The following is a 13,378-nucleotide window of genomic DNA, read 5'->3' as shown; positions in this document are numbered from 1 at the left end:
GAGAATATGATCTGTTATAAGAATATATTCTGTTATTATCTTAAATGGTATAAGGTCAGTCCCCTTCATAAATTGGCCCTGACCTAAGAGTTACTACTGCCGTCTTGTTAATACCTATGAAATATAGTTTGTCATCCTCTTTTAGCATACATATTGACATACATATTCAATTCCCATCACATATTGATCCTGATCTAGGAGTTATTACCATCTTCCTTAGCAGAGTAGTTGTTGATACATATGAGAGTATAATCTATTATAAGGATATATTCTATTATTGTCTTAGATGATATAAAGTCAGTTCCCTTCATATATTGGTCCTGTCCTAAAAGTTACTGCTGCTGTCTTTCCCACAGGAAGCCAGGAGAATACTCCATTGTTCAACTCATCCTTCAGGTGGTCGCAGCAAATGAAATTGTGTTTTTTTCCATAGTAGAGTGTTTCTGATTGTCCTTCTATCAGGGCCAAAGAAGTCTCTTACTTGATTCTTGCTTGCAGTCGCCTTTGAGTAGGCTCTGTATACTTTATCAATCTGGATCTCTTCCTCTGGTCGCACAGGAATATCTCCTGATAGCTTCCTGGGTGCTGTCACTTTTGAATAGACTCTTTTTATTTTGCTGATCCAAATCACTTCCTGCTCTGAATAGACTTCCAGGTTTTCGGTGCTTTCCTTCCTTGAATCTGTTTTCCCAGGTTCTTCAAAGGTACTTTGGGTTTTTACATCCCTAGCCCTCTCCCCCTCCTGTTGATTAACTTTCATACATTGAATTTTCGTTTGATTTATTATTGGCTGAGCTATATCAGCTGCTCTCTCCAGACCGTCGGCTCCGTCCAAAAGCTCCCCCTTAATCCCACGGATTTCCTTTTCCAGCTTATTGACTGCTTTCAGTATCTTTGAGTTCCCTTCGCATAACAAATGGAAAAGCTGTGCCTTAGTTAATTTCTCCATAGTTCCAGGCAGTCACAAATTATAAACAGAAAGTCTCGTGAGGTCTCGCGGGAGCACGGGTGATCCCAAATTATCAGTTTGTCGATCTCCGTATCAAGTCAGCTACCCCCACTGAACTTTTTCCAACAAAACTTCAAAGCTGTCTCTTTGTTTGGTTAGCGGGTATAATTAGCTGGGAGTCTCTCACTCGACGAAAGAAGGAATTCACTTGTAAATTGGTTGAGGAGGGGGGAGGAAGAGCTTGTGGGAAAAGAAAGAGAAAAGCCAGAAAGCTTTCAATCCTTACTGTTGTAGACTTCAGCTTCTGTCAGCGCTTCTGTCAATCTGGTAAAAGATGGTCTGGGAAGAATGTAAGGTCAGCTGGTCGTTTCAAGCTTATAAAGTTGTTTGCGACAAGGGCGCCATCGTGACCTTGAGCACACGCCGCTGTTGATCTGGGGAGCTCAGTCCCCCTACCTCCCCACAGATCTGTAGGACCCTCAGGATGCCGTTCCGGGTTCCTGGGGCGACCGGCGAGCAGATTTGCGTATCTGCTCAGGTCAGCCAGGTGCAGAAGCTCCTGACCCTCGGCATGGCTTAAGAGCTGAACAGAAGTCCAGCTTTTATGGCGCCATCTTCAGTCGACTCAATCCCGGGTCTCAATTTTGAACTTACCTTGATTCATATTTCTGACATTCCATGTTCCTATTCTATGTGCTTTGGACTTTCCTTTTGCATCTATTCACATTAGTAATTGAATAGCCTTTTCATTTTAATCCACTTGCATTGTTAAGAATAGTGTTATTCATACTTGTTCTCTGTTCTTCTCTAGTAGCTAAGTGAATGTCTTATGACTTTGAGGCCTTGACGTCCAGTACTACATCTTGTTTAATTTTGGGTTGTCTCTTCATAGGGTTTTTGAAGTATAAGTTGATCAAAAGTAGTTTACCTTTGCCTTTCTCTGTGCCATACTAACCAGGATAGATCCTCCACAGCTGTGTTTACAGCTACCACTACTGTTGCTACCCATAGTAATCCTTCAAGGATTCTGTTAATCTCCAAATTATAATTAATTCTATGGATAAACATAACTTGAGGGTTTCAATCAACCAGCAGGGTGAAAGGATATATTTAGGATGCTTTGGGCTGATCCTGCGTTGAGCAGGGGGTTGGACTAGATGGCCTGTATGGCCCCTTCCAATTCTATAATTCTATGATATATCTAGAAGTATATACTGTATCAATTTTGACATTGTTTTTATATCTTTTCAGGTACAAAAATTGTTAACCCTATTGGATATGAATGCCATTCAAGACTCCCGGGCTAATTGTTTAAGTGGTGGACAGAAGCGAAAATTATCACTTGGAATTACTTTGTTAGGAGAACCAAAGGTAAACCAAATACAAACACCTATTGCATATTCCACATTTGTAGTTCATTTTCATTTATGGAAGAATATGGTAATTTCCCCACCATTTTGATATTCAAAGCTTTTTGTAGGAAATTAAGCTTTGACTTGTGTGTGTGTGTGTGTATAAAGCTCTGATCATGAAGAAAAACATGGAAATTATTTTAAAAGACATATAATTGTTTTGTGTTTACATCCTCATAAAAAAGTCAGGATCACATTAAACAGCAAATTTCTGAATACATTTGAACTGAAAAAAAGTAATCACACTCTGGTACACAGGTCCTGCTACTAGATGAGCCCACTACAGGACTGGATCCTTACTCTAGACAACTAGTGTGGGCCCTACTAAATGAGCGCAAAGAAGGTCGCATAATTCTGTTCACTACACAGTTCATGGATGAAGCTGATATTCTTGCTGGTGAGTAGTATGTAAGTACAGGCAGAAAAAAGTAGACAGTACATGATAGAGATTATGAGGGGTGGTGTAGGTACTTTGGTTTTGAGGGTATTTTCTAGCACTTCATCTGGGCTATTCCTGCCCATTTGAATATGCATGGTAGCAGCCAGCTGTAACACATGTATGTGCATGTATCCCATTTGATCCTTGACAAAGAAATCTGTTATTACTGAATGGGTTCATTAAAAAAGGGTTTTTTTTTACTCTTGTCTCCTCAGACCGAAAAGCTTTCATCTCACGTGGCAGGCTGAAATGCATTGGTTCATCATTGTTCCTGAAAAAAAAATGGGGCATTGGCTATCACTTAAGGTACTTAGAGTTTGGGCAATGTTGTATATTTTTCCTTTTTGTATTTTTCCTGGTATAGATAGGTATGTTATGATTTACTATGACAACTTTAGTAAGTGAAGCAAAACTGAGAGTTTAGGAGCAGCCCAAATGACAAAGGTTGTAATCCTAAGGAGTAAGCCTGATTGAATAATATGGGAGATGACTGGTTTAAACCTGACTCCAATGTAACTGGGGGATATATGTCTTATATATTTCAGGTTGTTTTAAGACCAGGAGATTGAGGAAACTTAATCTTACCAACTTGGGGTGAATTGACTCCCTTCAGTAGCACTTTGTTGACAAAATGCAGGGGGAAGTGGGTCTAGAATTTTTTCCTATTAGGTTGTTGTTTATTTTATTTTTATTTATTTTAATTAGTAAATAAAGTCTCTGAGCTGAAGTACAACCACTTACCACTTTCAGTTTGGTTTCTGCAAACAAAACAAACAAAAACCTAAAAAGAAAAACTACCCCATGAATCTATTAATGTTGTAAGTGGTGTAGTTTTTCTACTCCATGACATTTATTATCAAGGGAGCCACTTTTAAGTGCTTTGAAAAGATCAGCCCTCCATTATAGCCTGAAGACTCACTCACTCACTCACTCACTCACTCATTTATATGGTCACAGACCAGGATATATAACCTGAAGACTCTAACTGGAATTTATTTACCTTACCACAGAGATATATTCATGCTATACCATATACTCCAAGGTTCCTAAGGTGTAGAAATAATTCATTTTAGAGGTTTTCTTTTAAAATTAATGAAACTTGTTAGTTGTTTAGAGGCTTAAGTTCAATACATGATGGGGTTAGTTTCAGATTTATATAAGAAAGTATAGCATTGTAAAGGAACCATACTAGTGTGAGTTATTCAATATGCAAAAGGAGAGAGGCGAATCTGTGCAGAAGAGACATTTTGCTTCTTGTCAAAGTATACTTTCAAATTCTGGATGTTTTAGTACTATGAACCATAATGACCTCTGACACTAGAACCGCCTCCCTCCAGTTTGGAGGGATGTTGTCATTGCTAGAAACGTTTATTAATACTAGACTAGATAGATAGATTTATTAATACAGTCAAAAATCAGAAAGCAAAATACAGTTGATTATTTAACAAACAGGAAGTATAAAGGATAACGACAATAATAAGATATAGCAGGACGACAAAATATTAAAATTATCCATTTTGTTGAAATAAGGCTTTTCATTTTCTAGATGATAGAAAGCAGAATTTTGCAACTTCATTTGAAACTACCTTTGTCCTATCATCCAGTGAAAATGTTAACAGGTGACCTTCTGCATATTTCTCATAGCTATCCAAGGACAAAAACAGAATCTTTAGTACGAATAAAATACTTCCCATATAATACTGCTGAAGGGAGAGATCCATCCTTACTCTAGAGAAAATCCATCTATTATTTGAGTTTTTAATACTCAGTAAATAAAGAGCAATGTTGATATTTGACCATGATTTTAGGTTAAAATAAGAAGCTTGTAATACAGAAGTCTCATTTTGTGCCTCTGAATCCCAGAGCTGATGATATAATATGCATTTTGCTTTAGTTAGGCTATTTCCTAATAGTTGAACTGGGTCCAACTCAAAATATATTATATTACCATCTGCTTTAGCTAGCCATTGGGTATAAGGGACAGTTGCCAACAAAAAGGGAATTAGACCAGAGAGCTTTCACTGGATTCTGATCCAGTAATAGAATGTGTATAACCAAATTTCAGTTCCTACTGTACAACGACCAGCCTCCTGTTTCAGTACCACGTTAGATGTACACCTGCCTACATTAAACAGTGATCTTAGAAATTTTGATTAGATCACTTGCAAATGCTTGTACATATGACATCTGGGCAAGTACTTTTGTGGAGTATAGTTTTAGACCTGCAGGGATGAATCTTGTGCTATCCTTCCTAAAGTATCTTGGAATGGCATTAGCACTTCTCACATTGAAAATGAGTAGTAGAGTTACTGTTATATGAGAAAGTCATTCCCAAATATCTAAATTTTAAAAACTTGCTCAATGCAGTGTCCATTAATTTTCCAAGTACATTTAAAAAATTTATTAAGGAAATGAAGAATGTTGGCTTCAGAAAAATTGATTGTCAGTGTTTCCCCCAGATACTGAGTACTAACTATTTTAAGGACCCAGTTTAAACCTATGGTCTGTGTCAAAAATATAACATCATCCACATACATCAGAATTGCAAGCTTTTTCTCATCACCAAGCTTTGGAGCAAGAACATCAGTGTTCTGACAGCTAGAAATTAAGCAATTTACATATATGAATTAAAAAGAAAAGAGGCAAGAAGACAACTTTTCCTTACACCTTTTTGCAAAGCTATATGCACATAAATCTGCTTGTGGATTAAATAGTCTAATGCTCATGGTCATGGGTAATTTGCTATAGGATTGAAATACATTCCAAAATGCAATATGTATACACTTTTTCAGAGGTCAGTTAGAAAGTTTGAATACTGCTATTATAAGCCCAGTTATTATTATCTTGTCCCCTCCTCTGTAGTAATGAAGTGTCTTTTCATGCTTCACATTATACGCTTTTTTGGTTAGATTGGGATGTTTAACTTGAAGGCTTTAGATAATTTTTACATGATATTTCAGAAAGAAGGGAAAATACATACATGGGTGCTGCTTTTAGCATCTGGTTTTAGTAATTCCTAGTAATTTATGTAATTTATAGTTTTACCCATAATCTCACAAAATTTGTGAGACACTGTTTTAGAAATACTGAGATAACACATGTTTCTTATGGTCTAGTTATGCAGATCTGGGGCCTTGTGGGTTTGAACTAGATCTTGGATAGCTGTTTCAGAAAATTTTGTCAGTCAGGTAGTGCAGGATCTTACCACTAGTGTTTGACTAAATACATTTTTAATATGAACAGGATGCAAGTGAATGAGTTTTGTGACCCTGAGAAAGTGATGTCTCTTGTCAAGCAAAACATTCCTGCTGCCAAATTATCAGGACAGCGTGAAAATGAGCTGAGTTATACCCTTCCCTTGGACAATGTGGATAAATTCCCAGGTAATTATACATTTAAATAAGAATGCAAAATTTGAAAATTACTGAGTTGATTTTCTTCTATGCATGAATTCATGATTTATTTAATTAGTTATTTCTTAAAATGTTATTCCTTTTAAATTACAATTACAAGTTCATACAAAGAATTTGGAATTATATTATTAAACTGAAAGTGCAAAACTAAGTTAGGCATCTATTTTTTAATTTCTTCTGTAGATCTGTTTTGTGACATGGACCATAAGACAGATCTAGGGATTGTTAATTATGGAGTTACCATGACAACTTTGGAAGATGTCTTCTTGAAACTAGAGGATAATGAAACACTTGAAGAAGGTAAAATACTTTTTACTGCTGTGGCTAGGAAACCATGAGTATGGAGATCACATTAAGACAGAAAAAGACTAGTCAGTTTCTCCCAATAAGCAGACTTTGTTGAAGAAAATCTTATTATTGAAGATGCTGGTGTCTCGAAATCTTTGCTAAGGCTATAGCACCCAGAGACTGACTGCTGCCCCTTCTTAACCTCTAGTTCCCCAGCTCCCCCCGCAGGCCTATTTGCATGCAAAACACTCCAGATACCATCCTCCAGAGACAGGCCAGGAAGTTACAACTGGTGTCCCTGGCTCCAGGGTCAAAGAGAGAGAACACATTCTCACACATCAAACAACATTATAACTGGAATCCCTAGTACAAACTTCACTGCCCTAAACCGGCTACATTCACAGCTGGAGCAGTCAGTTATACAGAATGAAAGGCAGATGCAAGCATATGGCAAAAGCTTGGATAACAAAACAGCTTCTCCTCCATCAACCTGTAGCAGGTTAGTCAAGATAGCATTTGTGGAACTCCCAAACCATCCTGGGAGCCCTCACATGGTTGGCATCAACCCGTTTTTCTCTCCCTTAGGGAATTCTTTCTAGTCCATGAGATACTGATGTTATCACCTATGGATTCATGAGTCCAAAATCTTGGCCACTTCATAGTGCATGTGCTCATGAACAAACATGGGGATTAGGCTGTCAGGTGTAGGATGACACTGGTCAGGGGACAGGGCTCATTTGAGCAGACTGCTGTGGAAGACATGGTGCACGTTCTTTTAAGTTTGGTGGGAGCTTAACTTCAACAGTAAAACTACTGATGGCAAAAGTAACAGGGAAGGGGCCTACAAACTGCTTCCCCAGATTGCAGGTTGTTGACATCTGAAGTGCTTAATGGAATTATACATTTGATCCTCTTCTGGGAGCCATTTCCAGTCCACTCTTTTTTTTATAATACTCCTTGGCAGCTTCCGAAGCAGACTTGGCCAAGCTTGTTGGTTTCATATAGCCCACTCATGCAAATCCAGGAGGCCAACATATGGGGTTTCCCAGGTTGGAGTGAGATGAACCCCCACCCTGTACACGACCTCAAAAGGAGACGTCCCAGGTCTCATGTGGACTGCATTCTTAGATGCATACTCTGCAAAAGGGAGCAGCTCAATCTAATCATTCTTCAAGCACTGCAAATGCTGCTCCAGGATTTGATTTACCTGTTCAGTCTGGCCACTAGTTTCAGGATGGTATCTGGAACTCAGTCCTTGCTCTACCTCCAGAATTTTAAACAACCCCCACTATAGCTTAACAAAACATTGTAACCCCATGGTCGCAGATCACCTTGACTGGGAACCCATGTTATCAGAAGATGTGCTAGATAAACATAGAGATCAGGCACTAAGCCATGCAGGGAGGGGAGGCACAGGGAACAAAATACACCTTCTTGGAGAATAGGTCCACAGTCACCCAAATAGGCATATTCCCACAGCTGGGAGGCAGGTCCATTATAAAGTCAATTGAGATGACAGTCCATAGAACCAGATTGGTTTCAAAGGGTTGGAGCAGCCAACAACTCTCTTTCCCAGGTTTTCAGAACTGAGAGCTAACTGGAGGTCAAACTTATATTACGTTGGCTTATTATGCAGGGGTGTTTCCCCTTACTTTCATTGGGCTCCCTTTGTCATTCTTCATTGATTTTCCACTCTTCAGTATTCATTTAGCTTTCTGGTCACTGTTTCCCTGGGCTTTCTTAGAGTGCTTTTGTGCCAATTTTCCCCTTCAAAAAAGAAGGTCACTTCAAAACAGAAGGTAATTCAAAGTGTACAGGTTCCTTCAGATTTCCCCTCTGCCCTTTTGCTGCTCCTCGAAGGCCACTTCACCACCCACAAGGAGGTTGTTCCACTCAGTCTGCAATTTCTTTTTTTGGCAAGAGACATTAGTCTAGCAATATGAGTCTTGAAGTCTAGCAATTGCTAGTCTTGGAATGCTGAATAAAAAAATTAAATGGGGTAAGTTTAAAAGGATCTGCATGAGGTTTTGACTTGAGCCAGTTTGGTGTAGTGGTTGGGAGTGCAGACTTCTAATCTGGCATGCCGGGTTCGATTCTGCACTCCCCCACATGCAGCCAGCTGGGTGACCTTGGGCTCACCACAGCACTGATAAAACTATTCTGACCAAGCAGTGATATCAGCGCTCTCTCAGCCTCACCCACCCCACAGGGTGTCTGTTGTGGGGAGAGGAATGGGAAGGCAACTGTAAACCGCTTTGAGCCTCCTTCGAGTAGAGAAAAGCAGCATGTAAGAACCAACTCTTCTTCTTCTTCTTCTTCTTCTTCTTCTTCTTCTTCTTCTTCTTCTTCTTCTTCTTCTTCTTCTTCTTCTTCTTCTTCTTCTTCTTCTTCTTCTTCTTCTTCTTCTTCTTCTTCTTCTTGATAGGCAGATCAGAGAGAAGGCAAATGGCAGTGTCCCCAGTGCAAAAAAAAATAGTGGAGGGATTTCAGTGCTGCATGCAATAGAATAAAGGGGGAATTATCAGCAAGAAAATGAATTGATATGAGTTGAAAGGCAGAGAAACTGGGATAGGAAGCCTAAACTTTTGAAAACATTTTCCCCTTTAATGAACAAATTTTGGAGGGGACCATTTTGGCAGTTTCGATGGCAGATAGCTTTGCTGTTCGTGTCCAGGGGAAGCCAGAAAGAAGTAGTGCAAAAGACAGGAAAAGGGCAAAGCAGTTTGTATAAAGTTGCTATTACATTTTGATTTTGCATTTTGAAAATTGTCTTAGATTATGGAGTTATTCATAGAGAGCAAGTGGAAGACGAAAGATACAATGCTGATGAAATGGAGCAAAATCTGCTATTGCTCTCAGATACGGGAAAGTCTACAGTAAGTGGCACAGAGCTCTGGAGACAACAAGTATGTGCCATAACAAGAATGCACTACTTACAGCTCAAGCGTGAGAGCAAATTCTGGAGGACCTTGTGAGTTTCTATGAAGTCTGCCTGTTTTTAAGTATGTCAGGGATAGAATGTGATATATTAGAAAAATTAGAAATATGGGTGTAAGGAAACGTTTAGGGGAGTCTCCTTCAAACCTTCATGGGTCCTACTTATTGCAGAGAGCCAATAAACATGCTGAGACCAGATGGTTGAAAAAGGAAAAGGATCTATTTAAAATCATTCCAGACATACATAAAATCAGAGAATCAATGCAGAGACACTGTGTGACAAAAAGTAAAGGAAGACCCTGTCTAATCCTGTCCCCCCACCCTAAAGCTGGGAGACAGACAAGGTTCAGGTTAATTGTAATTCTCTTTGAAGGTGCCTTACACACCAGCAATGTCCCTCCAGATGGAAATTGGGACCTGCATCCTCCTGACAGAAATCCTCCCAGTCTAAGAAGCTGTTTCCATTTATAACCAGCAAGGTGTCCTTGATGTGTCGTAGCTGGGCCATAAAAAAAGATGTGTTGCCCTGCCCATTTGGCCCAGTGTTGCTTTGGAGTGACCCGGGCAGGAAGAGTGCTTGCACTCGAAAGCTCACGCCCTGAATAAATCTTTGTTGGTCTTAAAGGTGCTACTGGACTCTTTTTTTTGTGCTACTTCAGACCAACACGGCTGCTCATTTGAACCAGGCAGGAAGAGACTAGGCAATCTGATGTTATCACAGATCCATCTGGGGAAGTCTTTACAATTTATGGCAGGGGCTGCTGTTTGAGTTAGGGTTGTGGTGAGTTTGTGTGTGTATGTGGGAAAAATAAATGTGAGCGAGCCTGTCCACACAATGGGGAACCATTTCTTGAATATGTAGCAATGGTATAGTTATGACACATTAACCTTGAGCTATACCAGGTTAGCTGCATAAAATGATACAGTTGAGAGGGAAAAATGGATATTTTCATGAACCCATTTTGCAAGAAGGGAAATGGGGCTTAGCAGGATTTCCAGACAATATTGTTATAAACCTTAAGTGGTAAATTGATTTTTTTGACCTGCAACTAGAAAGATAGGGAAACCATTAAAATGCTGAAAATAATGCTGGCAGAATAATACAATCATGTAAAAAGACTCAGTGCTATTTTTAAAAAGGGCAAAGTTGGCTTGGAAGAGAGCAACGAAGCAAACGAGTGATGGGAAAGGATGGTTAACTTTATCCCGTCTTGCATAGCAGGTGGGCAGGTTTCTTGGGAGAAAGAGCACTTGGACACAGTCAGTGGAGTAACAAGGCCACAGCTTTATTTACAGCAGTATGGCACAGCATGGGTGGAGCTGTCTTCCAGCAGTCAGTGGTCTGCCAGGCCCCCAAGAGAATCTCACTTGCAGCCAAGAAGCCCACTCAGTTTGCACTTTGGCCATCTGTGAGCCAACCTGGGGGCAGCAATTGTTGGGTGCCAGTGGGCATGAGCCTCTAAGGGGCACCCCACGGCTACCCAGCAGTGAGCAGGGTGGGCCCTGCTCAGCATGCTTCCAGCTTCTTAGATTGCCTGCCAAAACAGCTCCCCCAATCTGACAACTGTGACAATGAAAACAGCCATAGCTGAGAACTGACTCACCCCATGCTGCGCCCCCCCCCCAAGGAAAGCTAAATACAGGGAAGATAGGTGGGAAGTGACATGAATGGCCAACAGGAAGAGGAGGCCACACATGTTGGCAGCCCCTTTGACACGAACGGCCAGTGGGAAGAGGGAGCCGTGCAAGTGGGCAGCCCCTTAAGTAGGGACCTTTCCCCAGACCCCTCATCTTGCCCCCTATTAGGTATGGGGTTGGCCAGTTTAATGTGCTGCCCTGGGCCACCTGAGCCCATGCCAAGCCTTCCAGCCAGGTGTCACTCTTCTGGTTCCTCGCTTCACCACGTCTCCAGTGGATTTGACACTTGAAAATATATACCCTGAACATATTGTTAGTCTCTAACTTGTTGCTAGATCCAGATCTAGCTCTTCTAATGTATGCTAACATGGCTACCCTCCTAAATGGGTACATGGCACATTACATTTCTTAGGCTCAATGTCTTCCTCTCATCTTCCAAGTTCATGTTTCAGGATAAAGATATATCGGGAACTCTGCAAGGAGAAAAACAGCTGGCTCTGCACTCTCTTGGAGCTACTCTGTTTTTTTTAGAGAAAACAGCATTAGAATACGGTTACATATGTTCATGTTCTTTATTGTAACTATATTCATTTAATTGTTGTAATATGCATTATTGCGACATTAAGGCACTTAGCCATGGTGCCACTTGTCTCCTGTGCTTAATTTGCATTTCTCCATTTCAGGTTACTCCTTTTTGGAATTATATTAATTCCTTTTTTCATACAAATCATTGGATTTACCTTGTCAAAGGACCTACATAATATAGAATTATGTTCTAGCCTTTATTTTGAGCCAGGTACTAAGTTTGATACAGGATTCTCTGGGCTTCTGATTCTTAATGATACAGGTAAGAATATAAAACAGAATACTGTGTATTTTATTTCCAACTGTTCATGGAATCATAGAATAATAGAGTTGGAAGGGATCTCCTGGGTCATCTAGTCCAACCCCCTGCACTATGCAGGACACTCACAACCCTATCGCTTATCCACTGTAACCTGCCACCTCTTTGAAATATCACAGAATCAGCCTCTCTGTCAGATGGCTATCCGCCTATGTTTTGAAATTTCCAAAGATGGCGAACTCACCACCTCCCAAGGAAGCCTGTTCCACTGAGAAACCGCTCTGTCAGGAACTTCTTCTGGATGTTTAGACGGAAACTCTTTTGAATTAATTTCATCCCATTGGTTCTGGTCTGTCACTCCGGGACAAGAGAGAACAACTCCATCCTCTACATGGCTGCCTTTTAAAATACTTTAAGATGGTTATCAGATCCCCTCTCAGTCGTCTCCTCTCCAGGCTAAACAGACCAAGCTCCCCCAACCTTTCCTCATATGTTTTGGTCTCCAAACCCCTCACCATCTTTGTTGCCCTCCACTGGACATGCTCCAGTTTGTCTACATTCCTCTTCAACCACTGTACTCCAAGTGAGGCCAAACCAGAGCAGAGTAAAGCAGTACCATCACCTCCCGTGATCTGAACATGATATTCCATTTGATACAGCCCAACATCCTATTTATGTATCCTTGGATAATGCCCAAGCAGCAGCCACCTCCAGTAGATTTGGCAGGGCATCTGCTGATATGTCAGGCAGGCAGTTTACCAGCCAGATGGCCATGTTTTCAACTGGGTCTCACCCCAGGCCCACACATTCAATTCCTGGGGTTGTTGACACAGGGAGAACACTGAAGGAGAAAAACTCCTGGATCAACATAGCTACCTTTCCAACCATCCCATGGTCTGGGAATGATGGAGAACCGAGTAACTTGATATGGCCAGTTCTTTCAGGGTGATGGTCTTACACTCGCTCACTCAGGTCTTAGTCATGCATGTCAGGTCTACCTTAAGCTTGCAGTGTCAAGGTGTTGAGGACTGGATAATCACCCTAACCTTTCCCCCTGTGTCTCTTGGGATAGGCCAATGGTTAGAAGTTGTCTCAGCATTTCCCTATCTCTGACCCCTTCTATTAAAATTTCTTCTCCCCCTTATACATCCCATGTCCCCAAATTGTTGGGATCCTGGGCCCTCTTGGGCCGCCCTACATTCCTGTTGTTTCCACCCATATCACCAATAATTCCTATACCTGCAATCGTATGCTATACAATTTTCACTACCACTTCAGTGGGGATTCTCAAGGCAGATTTTTCAAATTTAGTGAGTACTGACACTAACTCTTCATCCCGAAATTAAAACACAGTTTAACAACCAACCATCTAACAGACAAATCTAACAGCCGAATTACCAAATTCCCTCCCCAATAAAACAGTTAAAAATTATTCTCAGGGGGTCTTTTTGTGATCTC

The 13,378-nt window shown here is 40.6% G+C and overlaps 1 protein-coding gene across 3 annotated transcripts in view; it reads left to right on the top strand.

The window, feature by feature from the left end:
- LOC143833042 (ATP-binding cassette sub-family A member 10-like) overlaps positions 1 to 13,378 on the top strand; it is a 113,630-nt gene that overhangs the window by 53,997 nt on the left and 46,255 nt on the right. For all 3 annotated transcript variants that reach the window (XM_077328354.1, XM_077328353.1, XM_077328355.1), the window contains 7 exons: positions 2,201 to 2,320; positions 2,620 to 2,758; positions 3,016 to 3,106; positions 6,044 to 6,183; positions 6,397 to 6,513; positions 9,277 to 9,472; positions 11,760 to 11,923. In XM_077328354.1, coding sequence (XP_077184469.1) covers positions 2,201 to 2,320; positions 2,620 to 2,758; positions 3,016 to 3,106; positions 6,044 to 6,183; positions 6,397 to 6,513; positions 9,277 to 9,472; positions 11,760 to 11,923 — 967 coding nt within the window. The remainder of the gene's footprint in view (positions 1 to 2,200; positions 2,321 to 2,619; positions 2,759 to 3,015; positions 3,107 to 6,043; positions 6,184 to 6,396; positions 6,514 to 9,276; positions 9,473 to 11,759; positions 11,924 to 13,378) is intronic.

Source organism: Paroedura picta, chromosome 3, assembly GCF_049243985.1.
Source record: "Paroedura picta isolate Pp20150507F chromosome 3, Ppicta_v3.0, whole genome shotgun sequence".
Lineage (NCBI taxonomy): Eukaryota > Metazoa > Chordata > Lepidosauria > Squamata > Gekkonidae > Paroedura > Paroedura picta.
The sequence above is the reverse complement of the archived record's forward strand: the minus strand, read 5'-3'. Positions and strand labels throughout refer to the sequence as shown.